Source organism: Populus trichocarpa, chromosome 5, assembly GCF_000002775.5.
Source record: "Populus trichocarpa isolate Nisqually-1 chromosome 5, P.trichocarpa_v4.1, whole genome shotgun sequence".
Classification (NCBI taxonomy): domain Eukaryota; kingdom Viridiplantae; phylum Streptophyta; class Magnoliopsida; order Malpighiales; family Salicaceae; genus Populus; species Populus trichocarpa.
Genome location: NC_037289.2, coordinates 7,241,572 through 7,261,299, shown reverse-complemented (window position 1 = coordinate 7,261,299; position 19,728 = coordinate 7,241,572). Strand labels below are relative to the sequence as shown.

General features: G+C 32.9%; 2 protein-coding genes across 3 annotated transcripts; both read right to left on the bottom strand.

Moving 5' to 3' along the window:
* Nucleotides 1–8,881: 8,881 nt before the first annotated feature.
* LOC7492123 (catalase-2) lies at nt 8,882–12,309 on the bottom strand. Of its 2 annotated transcripts, XM_002306391.4 has the most exons (8): nt 12,091–12,305; nt 11,793–11,889; nt 11,298–11,575; nt 10,105–10,881; nt 9,920–10,009; nt 9,593–9,660; nt 9,394–9,487; nt 8,882–9,177 (listed from the first exon to the last, which is right to left on the bottom strand). In XM_002306391.4, exons 1-8 carry the CDS (start codon nt 12,103–12,105, stop codon nt 9,118–9,120), a joined length of 1,479 nt encoding a protein of 492 aa, XP_002306427.1. In that variant the 5' UTR covers nt 12,106–12,305; the 3' UTR covers nt 8,882–9,117. The 2 variants fall into 2 exon arrangements, with proteins under 2 accessions (XP_002306427.1, XP_052308605.1); XM_052452645.1 differs by having other exon boundaries at nt 9,152–9,487; nt 12,091–12,309.
* Nucleotides 12,310–15,812: 3,503 nt separating this feature from the next.
* LOC7492122 (uncharacterized) lies at nt 15,813–17,044 on the bottom strand. The gene has a single exon (XM_002306390.3). It carries the CDS (start codon nt 16,988–16,990, stop codon nt 16,148–16,150), a length of 843 nt encoding a protein of 280 aa, XP_002306426.1. The 5' UTR covers nt 16,991–17,044; the 3' UTR covers nt 15,813–16,147.
* Between the last annotated feature and the right edge of the window lie 2,684 nt (nt 17,045–19,728).

Here is a 19,728-nt window from a genome sequence, read left to right as displayed (position 1 = left end):
ATTTCAATCTCTCCTCTCACTACTCAGAGCCACCCGCCGGCCCACCCCCTCGCCCCCCACCCTCTCCGGCCTCCGCTAAGGCCGTCCCCGTACCAGAGCACCCACAACCCGTCCACTCTCGCCTCTTCGCCTCTCCCTCTCCACTGTCCACTCTCCTTAGACTAAGAAAAGTAGAAAACATAAACACAGATCGACGATCGACGTTTCCTCAGTCTCAACTGGACCAAAATAGTCTGTGTTTCCATCAGACCGACGGTTCCTCAACCTCTCAAAACCAGTAAGTTTTAATTTTTTTTCTCCTTTCTAATTAATTAATTCGGTTAAGGTTATTGTTATTTTAAATACAGTTAAACTTATTTTTTTAACGTTTCTTCCTCAGTCTCCACTGGATCAACACAGTCGGTGACTCGGTGTTTCCATCAGACCGAGCCTCTCAAAACCGGTGAGTTTTAATTTTTTTCTCCTTTCTAATTAATTCATACAGTTAAGCTTATTGTTATTTTTAATCAATTTTGTTGGGTGATGAATTTTGGTTTAGTTTGAAACCACTGGATAACGAATTTTTTTTTCCTATATGGGTTGAACTTGTTTCTGAGTTTGAAACCTGTGTCGTTTATATAAATTACTATTGTTACATGTACAGTTAAGCTTATTGTTATTTTTAATCAATTTTGTTGGGTGATGAATTTTGGTTTAGTTTGAAACCACTGGATAACGAATTTCTGTTTATTTATCACTTCCAGTTCCTTATGTGCCAGACTATTCTTCTTCTCCTTTTTAGAATTTATCTGTAATATTATCTGTAATATTATTAGATGTTGTTCTGTTTCTGTCTATAAAATTTACCAATTGATGCCTTCACATTCTTGGTTATTATTTTATTTTCTGTTTGGTTCCTGTGAAGATTGATTTCTTAGGTATTTGTTTTGTTGAGCTAATGTGACAGTTAAGTTTGTGTCTTTTTTAGGATTAAAGTATGATTTTAATGTGTGATTTCTTTGGTATTCGTTTCATCTTTACCTTATTTTAGCTCATTGATAATTTCACCTTATCAAAGTAGAGTTATGTTATTGATGTTATTTTGATCATTCTTTTAGAACTGATATCCGTCAAACCTATTCATTCCTTGAGAATAATAGTTTTCCAGCATGACTAAATTTGGATTGAATGTCATCTTTGACAATCTCCTTCTTTGCAGCTCTTAAAGATAGTTTTGTTTTTCATTTTGGTCTGTTGTATGAAGTTTTTTTTTTTTAAATATGGAGATTGTATTTTAATTCCCTTAGTCATTGATTTGGTTGTTTGTCTTTCATTGCAAACTAGTTTTGTTTTGATGAGTTTTTTTTATTCGGTTTTGTTTTGTCATTCTGTAAAATGTATTCATTATTCTGTTTTGGATGATCTTGATTGGCATTTTGTAGTCATTAAAATCATGTTATTCTTGTATTCATTGTTCTGTTACTTCTGTAATTATTTTTCCTCCATTGATAGATTTTCTAAGCTTGTTTTGACACATTTTCTAAGCTTGTTTTGACATGTTACATGACTTCTGTAATATTTGTTTCATTTCAATTTTTAAACTGATTTTAATCTTTATGTTTATTAAGTGCTGAAAAGAATTGTGCAAGTGATAATGAACATGTTTGCATTTGGTAATTTACAGATGGAAAACCTTCAAAATCAAAATGCTTCATCCACTGGCACTACCCCAACATCAACCAATGCCCCATCTTCAAACACTAACCCAGCGCCAGCATCAACTACTGCAGGATCCACCACGGATAGTAAAGGTAAACAACTTCAAGTCCCTGCATCTAGGAAAAGAAATGTTGATGATAAAAAAAAGTCACAAATTTGGGATCATTTTACAAAACTTGATGGTGATCCTACAACCCCTAGAGCTGAATGTAATTATTGTGGAAAGGATTATGCATGTCATACTATTATTAATGGGACAAGTAATATGTGGAGTCATTTGAAAGTATGCAAAAAGTTTCCTTTTGTGGTTGATAAGAAGCAAAAAATTTTGGTATTAGAACCTAATAAAGTAGGGGGTGAATTAGGAGATCGAAGTGTGGGAACTCTTAAGGCAATAGGTTATGATTATGATGAATGCAGAAAGGCACTAGTGAAAATGGTTATAATTGATGAGTTGCCTTTTAATTTTGTGGAGGGTAAGGGACTTAGATTATTTTCTAGGACCTTGCAGCCTAGATTTGACGTTCCTTCTCGTTTCACTGTTATGAGAGATTGTTTGAAACTTTATGTTGAAGAGAAGGAAAGATTAAAGAGAGCTCTTAAGGGTCAACGATTATGCTTAACAACAGATACATGGACATCAATCCAAAACATTAACTATATGTCCTTAACGGCTCATTGGATTGATAATGAATGGAATTTGCATAAAAGAATTCTGAATTTTTGTCAAGTTTCCAATCATATGGGTGAGACAATTGGTCAAGTTATTGAGAATTGTTTGTTAGATTGGGGGATTGATAAACTTGTAACTGTTACAGTAGACAATGCAAGCTCTAATAATGTTACTCTTTCATATTTAAAGAATGTGATGAAAGATTGGCCAACTAATATATTGTCAAATGAACATTTGCATGTTAGATGTTGTGCACACATTGTAAACCTGATTGTATGTGATGGTTTGAAAGAGATGAATGTTTCTGTTGTTAAGATTCGAAATGCAATTAGGTTTGTGAGATCTTCACCCTCTAGGCTACTTGCATTTAAGAAGTGTGCAGAAAAGTTGCATATAGAGTGTAAGAAATCATTGTGTTTGGATGTTGCAACTCGATGGAATTCAACTTATCTTATGTTAGAAGCTGCTGAAAAGTTTGAAAAGGTGTTTGTGAGGTTAGGTCAAAGTGAACCTAGGTATGTGAGTTACTTTTTGGAGGTTGATTCAAAGGGGAATAAAAAAAACATAGGGCCACCTAGTTTGGAGGATTGGGAAAATGCTAGAACTTTGCTGAAGTTTTTAAAGATCTTTTACATGGTTACATTGAAATTTTCTGGCTCATTGCATGTTACATCAAATTCTTTCTTCAATGAATTGATTTACATGCATACAAACTTGATGCAATTGTGTAAAAGTAGAGATAATCTTTTGAGTGGAATGGCGATGAACATGATGAGTAAGTTTGAGAAGTATTGGGGTTATGGAGCAAATCAGAATTATTTATTGTATGTTGCTAATGTTTTGGATCCACGTCTTAAATTGAAATATGTGAAATTTTGTTTTGGTGAGTTGTATGATCATGACAAAGCACAATTGCTAACAAAAAAAGTGAGAGATAATTTGGTGAGCTTGTATGAGTTTTATTTGAAAGCCGATGAAGTGGTGGATGATAATAGGCATAAACAAGATGTTAATGATGCTATTGATGACATGGAGATAGATGTTAACACTTTAGCTCGGTTCAAAAGGCACTTGCTAGAGGAAGATAGTGTGGAAAATAGAAATGAGGTTGAGAGGTATTTGGTCGATGGTTGTGAGGATCCTAATGATGATAAATTAGATATTTTGGGTTGGTGGAAGATTAATGCTTCAAAATATAAGATACTTTCGAAAGTTGCACAACATGTTCTGGCTATTCCTATATCCACAGTGGCTTCCGAATCAGCCTTTAGCACAGGTGGTCGTATACTCGACCAATTTCGAAGTTCTCTATCTCCAGCAACAGTTCAAGCACTTATTTGTTGTCAAAATTGGTTGCATCATGGTCCAATTCCAGTTGATAATACAACCTTGATGAATGATTTTGAAACCTACGAAAACCTTGAATCAGGTAATGTTTCTTAAAAACTTACATCTTTTATTTTATGATTTATTAATTAACATATTTTTATTCTAACATGTTTAATATTTTATTTTGTAGAATTTGATGGAAAGTTGCATTTAGCAACGGATGATAATTAGTTCACAAATTGTGATGCATATGGTATAAATATCTTTTTTTATTTTTATATCTTCTGATTTAATTTATCATGTTATAATTCTAGATTATGAATTTCAGGAATCAAAGTGCAATGCTCTTGAAGTGCTTTTTTATTGAGACGATGTGCACATGAAGATTTATTTTTTGTGGCTTGGAGTGTTTTACGATAATGTAATGTTATTTGTTGTTTTTTTGTTAAGCCCTTTGAAGGCAATGGTTTGTAATTTGGATTTAAACTTATTGTTGTGTGATTGTGAGTGCGTGTTATTTATTTAAACTTTTCGGAAGTAGAAAAATATTAGTAAGTTAAAAAATATATTGAACAGATTGACATTAATAATTTCATATAAATGAATATTTAGGGGTAAAAAAATTAAATATATTTGGAATCTTCAAAGAAAATGAGACAATATCAATATTAATTGTAAGCCTAATAGAAATCCATTAGAAACCCATTACAAAGCCCATAAAAAAGCCCAAAATAAGCCCAAAATAAGCCTATAGGTTTGTCCGGTTTTTTGGATAAAAAACCGGACCGAAACCGGACCGAAACCGGCCGGTTTGGGCCGGTTCCGGTTCGGTTTCGGGTCTCTTTTTTTTTTTTTTTTTTCGGTTTGGGTTTTTTTTTCGGGTCAAAACCGAACCGAACCGGATTTGCTCACCCCTAATTTTTGTATCGTAATGTGAAAACTGAAAAGAATGAGTATGACAACTTAGTCACTGTATTTGTAGGAAACTAGACTACTAGTCCTTTTAGTTACAAAAATCCTATATCTAATCCAAGTATGTATTTTTCGTATCCTTTTGTAATTGAGTCCCTCTGTCAGTTGTCCGTTATTGCAGTGGCTTTAAGCATTAATGGATAAGGCAATAAACGGTCGAAGTTGCTCAATAAATTAATTTATGAGTTTTGAAACTGAAGGGACTAAATTAACTTCTTTTTTTAGAATTCTAGCGAAAATGAAATTTTGCCAAGTTTGTTTTCGAATGTCTTGTCAAGGCAGTTAAATTCTAATAAATGCATGAGCAAGCTCTTAAATTTTAAGTTTTATTTCAATTTATGGTATTCAAGAAGGATTTTCTTCTCTTTTTCCCTTTTTTTTTTTTAAAAAAAAAGAGGTTGGTTAATCACAAATCTCTCTTTAAAAAAAAACATTATTGCATAATATATAAGTACTATTTGAAAACGCGGTGTAAACCGTGTTTCACAAAAATTTAATTTTTTTTTGTATATTTTGAATCATTTTGATGTACTGATATAAAAAATAATTTAAAAAAAACATTATTATGATGCATTTCAGCACGAAAAACACTTTGAAAAGCAACCACAACTACACTCTCAAACAGGCACTAAAAACCAACACTAATGTGAAATTAGTATCCCACTGTGATTTGATTATTCTGGAAAAAGGAGAAAATAATTAGGTTTACCGATTTCCATGAGTTTTCCTATTGGAACTCCGGCCGGCCGGTACTGATTTTGGATGAACGGAAAATCATAATATTTTAAGATGAACGATTCTATCAATGGCAAATTAGACGTCCAACATTTGCTGGATTGTGATGTTAGTGTTGGTGATGGCCCACAAACAGAGCATCATTCTACTGGAAACAGAGCATGCCAAGCGGTAATGAGCAGCACAAACAATGAAAAGGTATTTTTATTATATTCTTTTCAACTCTTGCCGCTTCCACTAATTTAAGGAGTTTCTTTTCTTCAAAAAGAAAGCTTTCAAGGGTTGTCATGAGCTGTTTCAAAAGACTTGCTACGAGCAGCTTACACTGAACCCTACGCAAAAAGTAAAGCTTTTTCTTTGATTTTATTCCATCTTTTTTTCTCTACTTGTTTTTTTTATTATAATTTTATTCAATAAAACATTATTTTTATTGAATACTATCAAATAAAATGAATTTCAAACAGTAACCGGTCAAAATGTTTCATCCGTTTTTTCGTGGGTTTCTTCTCTCCCTCTCATTTCTCTCACTTGATTTCTCTTTTAATTTTTATTTTTATTTTAATTGTGTTTAGATTGTTATCCCGACTAAATTTTTAATTTCTTTTAAGGTTTTTGGTGTAGAACTCTCCGGTTGTTTTTCTTTTCTTCTCCTTTCTCTCTTTACAACTCAGGTTGTCTGTATATAAAGGATGAAGAACTAAAATTTTCAGTTTATCCTTTTATTTATGAAAATATCATTAAAAAGTTTCTATTTTACTATTTTACCCAACTTTTTACAGTTTCTTATGGCCTCCTTGAACTCTAATTGTTTTAAAAATTTTGCTCCAATGTAGAAAAATGTATTTGAAAATTTCTAGTAAAGTTTCAGCCCAATCCAACAATTAGATTGAGACTTATACTTATTAAAGTTAAATTGATCAGTAGATGAATTTATATAAAAAATTTAATTTTTCTTGTGTCATCCTTGCATGGACCATATTAATTTCTCAACTAAGTTCTAGAAACCATTTTCTTATTCCACAATACATTCATCTTTTATTTCATTCATGAGTTTATTACTGTCTCACGATAACATTATTAATTTTATTTGGGTTTACACTAAAACGTTTTTAATATATATACATAAGCTCATTTAATAATTTCTCTTTTATTTACCATTTATTATAAATCTTTAACTTTCAAGGGTTTACACTAGCTATTTGACATGTGCTTCTCTATGGGTTGGGTAATTTTGTTTTTCAATAAAAAATATGAATATCATTTTCCAACATGTTTTTTGCCATAAAAAAATTCTCAATCAAAAAAATTATGCAAGCATTTTATTAAATAAATCAACCCTTCCAATAAATATAAAAAAACCATTAATTATAAGTAAAGACTAAACTGCAAAAAATTAAAAAATAGATGTAGATCAAGAAAATTGATCTCGCAACACAAGTTATATACCCAATTGTGTCTAATAACTTTGTTTCTTAGAATAAATTTTTATTTAAGTTGAACTATAAAGAAAGAATACCTTTAAACATAAAAAAAATGATAAAATCTTACCCATAAAATAAAATAAGTAGAAATTAAGTCATTTTCTATCAAACAAATATCATAAAATTTGTTAAAAATTCATTAAAAATAAAAATAAAAATATCCAATAAAGGATGAAATTTCAAGAAAAAAAAGACAAAAAATTCAAAGGGAAAAAAGTCTTAGTCACGCGGGCTTAATCTAGTTTGACCCAACTGATCTAAGCTTAAAAAAGCCCAGGTGCATGGGCCTTTCAACCCAGGCCTGTGTGACGGGGCCAAATATATATTTTTGTTTAGAAAGAAACGGACAATCTATCATCCACCCCTAATTGTTTATAAAGGCATGTGCAATACTTTGCTTGTTGAGGTAAATGATTTTTTTTTTTCTATATTTTAGTTGTTGTCTAGGAAATTAGAGATGATAGTTTTTAAACCTAGAAATTCATTTTCAACCAATTATTTTTACCCAAAACAACTTTATATACTCATATATGACTTCAAAAAACTGAAAAACCCAATATCAAAAAACATTTTGAGCTCAAAACTACCACCTAATGCAAAGTTAAAAGTAAAACCACCTAGAATAAAACTTTATTCATTCAATAGAACCCATTAAAATCAAAATCGATTTTTTTGTGGCTACAATCAATGTAAACCGAGACTTTCCTCTCTAGATCAGCAAGCTTTTCCAACTAATGATGATCCTCAAGCAGAATTGGACATGTAAAACAAAAATCACTTAGAATTCTGATTTTGTAGAGGGCCCTTCTCCCTATAAAAACAAGTAGATTCTGTAAACTAGAAACTTCACAATTACAATCTAACATGGATAAACAAAACAGACAAGAAGTTACACTGCAATGAGCATTGCAGATCTTACCTCTTAGTCCAACAGTAGGAGAAGATTATAATTCTAAACTAGAGCCCCAGAATTTATAGTTAAGAACTTGTAATTATAAGCTCTTGACAGATGGTCCTGCATCAAAATGAATCAAAAGGATTGAAACTAGCAGCAAACAAAATGGATATAAATATTAACTCGATTAAACAGAAACATTATAAGTTGGCCAAGGATTTGAAGGTGTAAAGAGTTAAAGTTGGTGCCTTGTAAGGATCCAAGATGTCTGCAAGAGAGAAAAGGAGGGAGCTAGCTTTGCCTGTAAGAAAAATATAGAGTGATGGATGAAAGATTACTCTCTACATTCATTTATTCTTATTCTTTGCAAGTTTGATGGTTGCCATTTTAAGAGGAACTCAGACATGAAAGAGCAAGTCTTTCGCATTCATTTTTGTCCTGCTGTCTGTTTAGCTCAACATGTTCCATCCTTAAGCATCTGCGTGGTTCATTGAGCCAGTAATTGCCTATGATGCTGGAGAGAGATTAATAATCTACTCTTCAGTGTCCTCGTTGGTTCATCAATGGGGTTCTGGCATCACTGGTAGCAATACTCTTCCTTTGAGGAGAGGCTGTGGGTTCGATTCTTCAAAGCCGAGTGAACCTCATTTCCTAAGCCCCCCCCACCTTTTCAATCTTAACTGGGATTGGTGCGTATGCTTGTGGTGGTTTTTGTATGTCTGAATTTCCAAAGATTTCATCACCAAAAAGAAACAATTTCCAAAGATTTGATTTCAACTTTAAATTGTGATAAAGAGTTGCCAAATGTAGCACATTGGTGGACCAGTGATAAGTTGCAGCCTGCAGGGCCAGCTCCGGCAACTGTCTAGCAGTCTCTTCTTTTTTTCTTTCAATGTCCCGGATGATGTCTTGATTTAACACCGGTCAAGACTGGTGACTCATTTTGCACCTGATACTTTCCCTACAAGATTTGATACCCTGGTGTCATCTATGACAAAGCAGCAAAAAAAAAAAAAACACGGCAAATTTAGAGGGTAAACTGATATGAAAAGAGGCCTGACTGAAGAGCATAGGAAATCTACTTATCCCTTGGAAATCTATAGAGAACACAGCAGGGATTTTTATTGTAAAGCACCTGTTATTACAGAAACCTTCATATGACACAATATAACATTTTATTACAAAGACTCTTCAATCAGTACATAAAGAAGTCACAAAACAGCATTAAACCCAGTATACAAAGGTACAGCAACCAAATGGAAAAATGTCGCCATTTGAGTCCTTGAAAAAAAATATTTTTGCTTTCTTTACTCCTCTCAGCACCAGAAACATCTTCAAATGCTTGGCCTCATATTGAGGTGAGAAGCAAGCTTCTGACCCAGAGACTTGTCAGCCTGTAACCAAACAAAATAATGTAGTAATAATTGGTTTATGCCATCTGAAAACTAAAATGAACTATAGCGATACAACTATATAATCAGCTTAACATCAACCAAAAAAGTAGATGGCAACACAGAACTCATGCATTTTATATATAGTGAAAAATATTCATTCATCCAATCAGGAGATTGATATGAGTATAAATGTTTGCATGGGGATGGAAACTTCACCTGAGACCAGTATGATATCCAAATACTGCGGATTTCATATGTAACCCTTGGGTCAGACAAGGCCTCAACCCAACGGCGAACGAAGCGCTCTTTCCTGAAAAAGTAAATCAAAAAGGAAAATTAAAGAACAAAGGACTTAGTTTGTTATATTGGAATCTAAAACATGATAAATGTCTCAGAAATCACAAGATAAGGATACCTGTCTGGTGAAAATGAACGGTATCTCTCGCCAGGCTGCTTGAAGTTATTCTCCTTCTCAATTATGCACTGTGATAATGAAGAGAGACGGACAGCACAGAATTATACAAAGATAAATTAGTTCAGTGGGATAATTAAGAGCTAACACTCTTGATACAGATAAAGCAACCCAGAGTATCATGAAAGCATCAGTTCAGTTGCAGGGTTAGAAGGTATCGCGGAATACATTTTCACTGGCTCTCTGAAACCACAGCTCAATTCTAACCCAAAACCAGCCTACTTACCACCCTTCAATATTCAAAACACTGAAGGAAATAGAGATACAAACCTTCTCACGCTTGCCAGTGTGAATGACAGAAGGATTAGGGTATCTCTCAGCATGACGGACAGGATCAAACCTTGAGGGGAAGTAATTGACCTAAAAACAAGCCCTTATCAGATAATGATCCTAGGATAGCATTAAGTCCAAAAAAGTAGCGTATACATGAGCTCAGAGAGAGAGAGAGAGTGTACCTCCTCGTCCCTATGCATAAAATTCATGAAACCTTCATGGTGATTGTTGTGATGAGCACACTTTGGAGCATTTGCTGGAAGCTGGAGATAATTTGGCCCAAGGCGGTGCCTCTGAGTATCAGCATACGAGAAGATTCTAGTTTGCAGCAACTTATCATCCGAATAGTAGATACCAGGCACTATAATAGCAGGGCAAAATGCTAGCTGCTCGTTCTCCGCAAAGAAGTTATCAATATTCTTGTTCAACACCAAGCGGCCCACAGGCATCAAAGGCAAGATGTCTTCAGGCCAAGTCTTGGTTACATCAAGTGGGTCAAAGTCAAACTTGTCTTCATCAGCTGGATCAATTATTTGAATGAAAAGCTTCCACTCAGGGTAGTTTCCAGCCTTGATGGAGTCATAGAGATCCTGTGTGGCATGACTGTGATTGGATCCGCCAACTTTTATGGCCTCGTCTTCCAATAAAGACTTGACCCCACATGTTGGTTTCCAGTGGAATTTCACATAATATGCCTTCCCAGCCTTGTTGATTAGAGTATAGGTGTTAACACCAGAGCCTTCCATGTGCCTGTAATCTTGTGGAACACCAATGTCATCAAGCAGGAAGGAGAACATGTGCAAGCTCTCGGGATGGTGTGAGAAGAAGTCAAGTATCCTCCAGTTTTCCTGAATGTGTGATTTAGGGTTGGGCTTGAGGGCATGAACCATATCAGGGAACTTCATCCCATCACGAATGAAGAAGACTGGGAAATTGTTGCCGACCAGATCAAAATTTCCCTGGTGAGAGCGGTGAAACAGAATTCAATATTGAACCTTTCAGTCAATAACTTCAAATGCACAGTCAATTCCAATTCTACAACGGGAAGCATGTTACTATGATATGCATTGATCAGGTTTTCCGTCATGTATTGATAAACAAACACATCATAGCAACACCCTCCGCATGCATTAAGCATGTCATATTGATAGAATCTCACAATGAATTGGGGGGGGGGGGGGGTGCATCCTTTTAAAATTTAAAGATGAAAAGGCAAGATAACAGCAAGAACATTCTGAGTTATTGTTGCAACATAAATGATAGGCTGCCAACAGATATACGATACCAATTACCTACTTCTGTGATTTTTCAGTACAAAGAGGAAGAGAAAAAACAAGAAGAAGTCCTTGAACAAAAAACAAAAAAATATTGTTACCTCTCTAGTGTAGAATTTCACAGCAAAACCTCTGGGGTCTCTTAGAGTTTCAGGACTGCCGCGTTCATGGATAACAGTAGAAAACCTGACAATAACAGGGGTCTGGACTCCAGGGGCTCTAAGGAAATCAGCACAAGTGAGATGAGATATATCATTGGTCACTTCAAAAAACCCTTTAGCACTCGCACCTCTAGCATGAACAACACGTTCTGGGATTCTTTCCCTGTCAAAATTAGCAAGTTTCTCCACCAAATGATAGTCCTCAAGCAGAATCGGACCTTCAAAAGAGAAGTTCTACTTCAAACTCTGAGATTTGCATAGTATTCACAAACTAACTTGGTTTCAATGCATCGCAAGTAAGCTGAATTAGAAACTACAAAACCCAAATCAACCAAAAGGTGTAAAAATACCTCACTAAAGCTCAAGCCATCACCTAAAGCACTCTATAATGAACTCAGACATGAAAGAAGTCCACAAAGCATGACAAATTTTTACCTCTGGAACCAACAGTAAGCGATGAGTTATTATTCCAAACTGGAGCACCAGAATTTGTAGTGAAGAACGGAGAGTTGTAAGAACTTGATGGACGATACTGCATCATGAAAACGCATCAAAAAGAGACATCAAAACTGTATAGAGTACCCAACAACGAAAATCAAAGAGAGTTTGAAACATATTTAACAGGAATATATGTGAATTTCAGACCAGTAAATTAAACACATCATTTTTTTTTTACTTGTATTAAGCAGAGACATGAATTTGTTTTGAAGAGGGAGAGGGGTAGAATAAGAACCTTGTAAGGATCCATGATGTCTCGTGTAAGAGAGAAAATGGAAAGATTTAGACGAGAAAGAGAGGTAAGTGAAGAGTGGAAGGTGGAAAAACACTCTTATGGTCATGCATTGGCAATTCTTCTAGCTAGTCCAGTAAAATGACAAGAGAATTCTCTAAAACAAACAAGAAGAAGAATTAATGAGATGAGGATAATAGTAAGTTTATTTTTTTTTTTTTTTTATGAGAACGTCATGCATTGGCAATTCTTTATCTCTTATTTTTGTGCTCTCATGTAACCTCACACCCAGATGAGCTTATGGTCTTATGGCAGAGGATGGTTTCGGACCTTGAATTGTGTTTTTTTGGGATAACTGCTGCCACTTCTGGAGGGGCTTTCATGGAGACGTGAGCTATTATTAGCCACTAGGAGAGTCACGTATATACAAGAAAATATTAGCAGTTTTATCTCTATATATATGTATGTGTCAAAATATGGTACATGAAAATTATATTAGGTTATGGATTGATGAATGCCTGTGATATTTAATTATAATTCAATCTATCTAGCTAGTTTATTAAAATAAATTAATTAATCCTTGTAATAAAAAATATAGTTAAATTACTCCTTGACCAATGTTGAGCATGCTTAACTTAATATATATATATATATATATATATATATATATATATATATATATATATATATATATATAGTAAATTCAACGTCACTAGATAGCGTAGCTATGCTACTAAATACAAAAAATTAAAAATCGAACAAAGCTTGTTCTTATAATTCTGTAGAGCTCTTTATGTAAAGAAGCATTTTGTTCGATCTGGATATTTTGATGGGAATTAATGAAGTGAATTCTTTCCAATAATTTGTAGTTAATTAAGACTCCGTTTGTTTGCTGAAAAGTAATTTCCTTTTGAAAAATAAATTTCGGGAAAGTGAATTCCGTGAATTCCAAGAAAGTGAATTATTTTCTGATGTTTGGTAGTGTAATGGAAAATAAGTTGGAAAACATTTTCCAGTGTTTGGTTATGTCATTGAAAATAAGCTGAAAAATAACTTATTAATGTTTTATTTTTCTCAAGTTTATTAAATTAATGAGGAACAAATCTTACAAATTAAAAAGTTGAATGAGAATGAAATTGAAAAAAAATATAATTTCATAAATTATCTCAAATAAAATAAATAATAATCAAAATAATAGAAATCAAATCTAAAAAATAAAAAAATGAAAGATGAAGAAATTAAAATAATAATAATTAACATTTCATAAATTATTTCAAAAAAAATAAGTAACAATCAAAAGAATGAGGATCAAATTTGATAGATAAAAAATTTCAATAAAAAATGATAAGGGAAAAGCAAATAATAATTATAAAAATGATGACCAAAGTTAATATAAAAATTAAATTTTAAGAGATGAAATTAAAAAATAAATATTCAAAACAAAATATATATATCAATCAAAAGTTTGAGAACCAAATTTGATAGAATCAACAAATAATATGACATTTCTAAATTTTTCACAACTTCCGGAAAGTGTTTTCCGCCCAAATTTTTCAGGAAAACACTTTCATGGAAATCAAACTAAATTTTTCTTTGACTTGAAAGTGTTTTCCGTTGACCAACTTTTCTAATGTCAAACAAACACAGAAAAGTTTGGAAAATGATTTTCCGGAAAGTGAATTCCGGAAAACAAACTTAGCCTAAATGTGACTGGAGTGTTTAATTATAGCTAAAATATGGGATTTAAATGAAATGAATTTGAATTAAAAAAAAAAGAGTTCGTAATGTTTTTTTTCGGTTTCTTGGTTGGTTAAATCAATCACTCTTTTGATTAGAATACATATTTGCGATAAAATTATTATTAATATTTTAATATAATTAATTTAGTAGTATTTATAAAGTCATATTGATGTTTCTCCACCTAATATAAATTGTTAAACAATTACGTACATTATCATCACAAAGTAAAAGTATTAATTTTCAATGCAATTCATTGTGTAGTCAGGTGTGTTGATGTGCTTCAAGAGATTCTATGCTTAATTAGAGCAACGAATACAATCAACTTTTTAATCAAGTATAGATAATTCTAATTTTGTAATATAGTATTAAAGAGTAATATAAATTTATTTATCATATTTCGCTTAAAATTTTAAAATTTTAAATTAAAATAATTCTTTACATGATGTAAAAACATAGTTGACCACACAGTTAGAAAAATTTATGCTCTCATTTTATCTAATTAAACTAATGAACTTGAGCATAATTAATGCAGTGGTGAGAGGTTTGTAAGATGGTGTTCATAATTTTAAATTTTAAATTAATTAATGAAATAATTAAGTCTTTAACATATAAAGGTAAGGAAGAGAGATTTGGATGCTATTTATGAATTTTAAAACATCAGTCTATTCGAACATTTTGAATCAATTTTTATTTTTTAAAATAAAAGAAAAAACAATTATGTTTCCATAATTGAATCGAAAACTTTGACCGGGTTGTAAGATATCAACAAATATAGTGTATATGACCATGCATGATAATCAATAATTAAGTCAATAAATGATTGTTTAAATAAACTGTGATTATTGAAGTTATATTTATGTTCACAATGAAATGTTTTTTTTTTTTTTTAGCAGCATGGCTCCACGTAAGAAATCAATATTTTCTTAAAACATCCTATTTTTCTATAACTAGATTTTTTCTCATTTTAGATGGTTTTAAAGTTCGGAATACGGTAATAATTAATTATTTTTAAAAATATTTTTTATTTTTAAAAAATATTATATTTAACTTCAACACATAAATAATCTAAAAACATATAAAATTATAGTTGGAAATATTCGATTAAGTGATATTTGTAAGAACTTCACAAAACTAAGGTGGCTAATCACGCAATCCCTTGCCATAGAAGTAATTTATAAATTTATGGCATTAAATTAATATTATTTCTACAAATAAGATTTTATTTATTTATCGTTTTCATTTCTATGTCCTTATGTTTTAGGGTAAAAATGGATGATAGGAAACAGTTTTAACGAATTTTACACGGAGAAACAAGTGACTTAAAACTATTACCGCAACCTTCGATGGACGTAGTACTTTGTGTTTCCAATACATATATGCAACTTTCTTAATTTCAGAGGAAAAAGAAAAGAATACAAAGTATGAAGAACGAAGATGAAGATTGTCATCAAAATCTTAACGTTAGCCGATAAATCAACGATCAATGTCTTTTGAAAGTCTAAAAGGTCTGTGTATAATCAAGAACTGTGATTGAAATGTCCAGATGTTAATCTCTTCACCGCTCCTACCTATAGCACGAATCGAATCAATTAATGGAACACATTTCTACTCTGACAAACAAGATGTTTTCGAGTTAAAACCTATATATTCTGTTGATATTCCCGAGTCGTTCTACGTTCAAACACGCAGTTTATCCAGTTGGACTGGCATGGCATGCCGGTTTCAAGAAATTACAAGCAGAAGATGAAACTACTCTTCACAATTTTCTCAGAAAAAAGTCAATTCCCTTAATTTGTAATGCTAGTAATCCATCTGGGACTTCTTTGTTTAGGCGTAAAATTATCATGGCATTTAGAATATTGCTTATTGTATGGTGGACTGTGTAGAGTTATAAGAGAGTAGTCACCAAGATGCTTCAAGAATTAACCCTAACATCTTTTACATGATGGCTCTCCTTAAATATCATCACGTACGTTGGACAGAAAGAACAGAAAAGAGAAATGCACTTAATTCACACTTTTTTGTTACAAAAGCATGGAAGGGGGGAATAAAACAAAGAGATAATTTGAAGGAAGCCATATCGAGTACAAACAAGTTCCCAGCATTCTTGTTATCTATATAACAAGAATTTCCTTCAAGAGTTTATTAAAACAAAAGGAAAAAGAAAATGAAAATGAAGAACATCTAAATGCGATCATATTTCCACTAAATGGACAAATAATTTATTACAACTCTAAATCTCTAATACTCAAATGAGCATGATTTAAAAGCAAGTAATAAAACATAGGTTAAAAACATCTTTGAGCAGCCTAATTATAATTTATTTGGATGCTCCCTCGTTGCCATTGTTATGATCAGCTTTCGGAGGTTTATTAAGATCAAACCGGTTTCCACTGCTTGGGGGAGAAGAAGATCCAGAATTACTTTCTGATTCTCTCGGTGGTTCCGTATTCAAATCAAAGTTTCTTCGATTTGTCGAAGAACCAGCCTCATGACCTTGATCGTGCTTCATCTGATTTAGAGTGTCTATTGCCAAACTTAGCAGCCTTGGTGCTAATTGGCTTCGTAGAGCACTTTGATCTCCCTGCTGGTCATTAGGCTTTTCTGGAGACCATTCCGGAGGGGGGAAGGCACCTCTCCAGCCGCGATCAGGGTGTGCACGCATATGACCAAATACCGCCTTCCAGGAGGCAAATGTTCGGCCACATGTAGAGCACGTCGGTTCAGCGTCAGGATTAATGTCCATCTCTCCCTTAGCCTTCTTGGACACATGAGGACTGCTCTCTTCACCCTTTCCAGATCGTTTTCTCAAGGACGACCCTTCTCCAGCCACTACAGTAGCAGCAACAGTACTGGGATCAACAGCAGCAGTACCACTCCCTCCAATTCTTACAGGAGTTGATGGGCTAGCACCACCAGTTAAAGTCACGGCAGCAGGAGATGCACCAACTTCAGTTCCTGCCGGCCTGGCAGGACCAGAAACAGAAGAAGGTCCACCGGTTTCGACAGTAGACCGTTGGACTGTTGGCCTTGGTGGGGCGATAGCCTCCTCTTGATCGTTGAGGTTTCTTCTAGGGCTGTTGGCTGCTTCTGAATGCTCATTGGCCTTATCAGGGATGGCAGCAGCATCCTTGTTATTGTTGTTGTTGTTGTTGTTAGTCATGGTGAATCAAGAAAAATGGGATTAAGAACAAAAACAAAGAGATTAAAGGGCTAATTACTTGTGATTAATTGTTGTGCTAGGATCAAGCAAATCAAAGGCGTATTTAAAGAGTTGTGGAGGCAAAAAAATATTTAAAATGGCAGTTAGTTACAGTTACCTTTGGTGTCTCTTCATGTTATGGTACTGTTTAGGTCTATGGTTAAATGATGTGATTCTTTATTTCTGGACGTACACGTGGTTTATGTTAGTGTATTGGACGGTAATGATGTGGTGTATTCTTGGTAGTTAGGGGGTGGAAATTGGTGGCATTTCGAAGAGGAGGGAAACTATAACGTTGGTGCCTCTTTGGTTTATTAATTTACGAATGTGCCCTTGATGGTGTTGGTCATGAAAAGTTGTATCCTGCTGGTCATAGGTGTGCGAATTAATCAAAATAGGAAAAGTTTGATTTTTTAACTTTAATATTTTATGCCTAATTGAGAATAAAAATCTAGTATTTATATGAATTACCTTTTCTATCGGGATTATCTTATCAAAAAGTTTGAACGACATTATTTTTCGAATATATCAATCATCGAATTTCGTTCGTTAACAGATAAGATTTCAATATATGAATTCGGTAAAATTAGCAATACACTAAATAATTCACTCATTTTAGATTTTTTATGAAACCATTTTAGGAAAAATAAAACTAGAAAATACAAATTTAGTATAGTTGTGAATTACCTTTTTAGTCATGCTAATCTTATCCAAAATTTCCACAACAATACCTACCAAATATTTCAATATTGGATTTTATTCATGCATTGATAAGTAATTTCGATATCTATCTAGAAGACACAAATCTAATATAGTTGTTAATTACCTTTTAAGAGCCATGTTAATCTTATTGAAACATTTTTATTACATCACCTACCGAATATTTCGATCATTAGATTTCATCAAGAATAAAATTTTGATATAGTTGTGAATTACTTATTTAGTCATGCTAATCTTATCGAAAAATCTTATCAAAATTTTTTATAATATCACTTATCAAATATTTCAGTTGTTAGATTTCATAAATCAAGTGCTCACAAAAAATCTCAAACAAGTGGGTTATATAATGTAATGCTGAATATATATTCGGCGGCACTACATTATATATATAACGACTCCACTTGTTATATAATGTAGTGCCGAATACTCGTTATATATATAATGTAGTGCCGAATATATATTCGGCTCTACATTATATAATGCACTAGTATATAAATATATCTTATAGATTGCTTGATATGGTTACTTAAATTCATTATAATTTTATTAGTGCCACCAAGTAATAAGACACATTTTATGATAGCACCAAGTAAAAACACTTTTTAGTTTAAACTTATATTTGTAACCACTTAAAAATGACTTTTTAACAACTTAAAAAAAAAATTCTTTTATAAAGTAAGAAAAAAAATTAATTGAAATTCCACTAATTAATATTAATTGCCTAACAATTAGTTAAATTATAAAAGGATAGGATGATTTTTTAAAGTGCAATACATGTATATAAATCTATTTAATAGTTTATAACTGTTATTTATTATGAATTAATAATTATTTGTTTTATTTTCTAAAGTAAAATGGTACCCTTTTTTATAAGAAAAATAAATTAAACCTAGCTATAAAAGGCAAAACAGAGACCAGAATATGGGTCTGCAAGGCAGTAAAAACAGAAAAGCAACAAAGAACCATGCACGCAATGCCCTAGATAGCTCAAAAGACCAAACAAAACAATCAAAGACCCAGCCCCTGCCTCTGTATCGTCCTCGATGCCAATATCAATCAGCTTCTTCAAGAGTTATATCAGTATCTTCCTCAGCAAAATCGCAAACTCGTAATTTCTAGAGACACTTCGTTTAGCAAGTCCATCAGCCATGTGATTAGCATCCCTTGAGGTATGAGAGGAAGACACTGAACCCATGAATGAAGAGCTCATGGAATCTCCAGTACTGCCTAATGGAGGAAGTGGAGATTCAATTATAATTCCCACACCAAACAAGTTTACTATAGATGAAGATATTCTGAAGCTTTAATCACTGCTAACAGCTCAGCTTCATTAGATTCTTTGATCCCGACTGGAAAAGAGAAAATACCTAATACGTACCAATCCTTTTTTATCAGGAAGAACCCCATTAATACCTGCACATTTAACCAGGCTTGCTAATAGAAGATCCATCCACGTTCCATTTTAGCACATAAGGTTCAAGGGGAGACCATGTGATTATAGGTCTAGAACTCTTGATGTTAGACCATCTAATCGGGCCATCAATAAAGATCAGTAAATCAAGAGCACAATGTGGAAAATAAAGAACGTGAAGGATAAACAAAATAAAAATAAAAAATAAAAAAATTCACTCGAGTCAACTTATCAATTTTATAGCATCATACGAGGTCGGGATGACCCCATACAAAAAAAATTGAATAAAAAAATAGAGGTTAACTCTAGAACAAACTAAATGATAAAAGAAAAAACTAAAAAAAAACAATTAAAAAAAAACTTAAGTCAATTCGGGTTAACTTGATTAATCTGCAATCCTGGATATTAGATCGGGATAATCCCTCATAGAAAGAAAATAAAAAAAAAACCATGAAACTCAAGGTGCGCCCAATAACCTAATATAGAAGGATGAAATAAAAAAAAAACCTAAAAAGATCAAAATGAAATCAGGCTAATCTTTGAAATACATGACCCGGGTTCTGAGACC

What these genes read in the sequence shown, in the direction of transcription:
- LOC7492123 (XM_052452645.1), bottom strand. An exon ending in GCTTACTGTTGGTTCCAGAG is followed by an intron (nt 11,576 to 11,792) that starts GTAAAAATTTGT and finishes TCTCTTTTGAAG; the next exon opens with GTCCGATTCTGCTTGAGGAC. An exon ending in TGAAATTCTACACTAGAGAG is followed by an intron (nt 10,882 to 11,297) that starts GTAACAATATTT and finishes CGCTCTCACCAG; the next exon opens with GGAAATTTTGATCTGGTCGG.
- LOC7492122 (XM_002306390.3), bottom strand. Translation starts at nt 16,990, where the DNA reads ATGACTAACAACAACAACAACAACAATAACAAGGATGCTGCTGCCATC.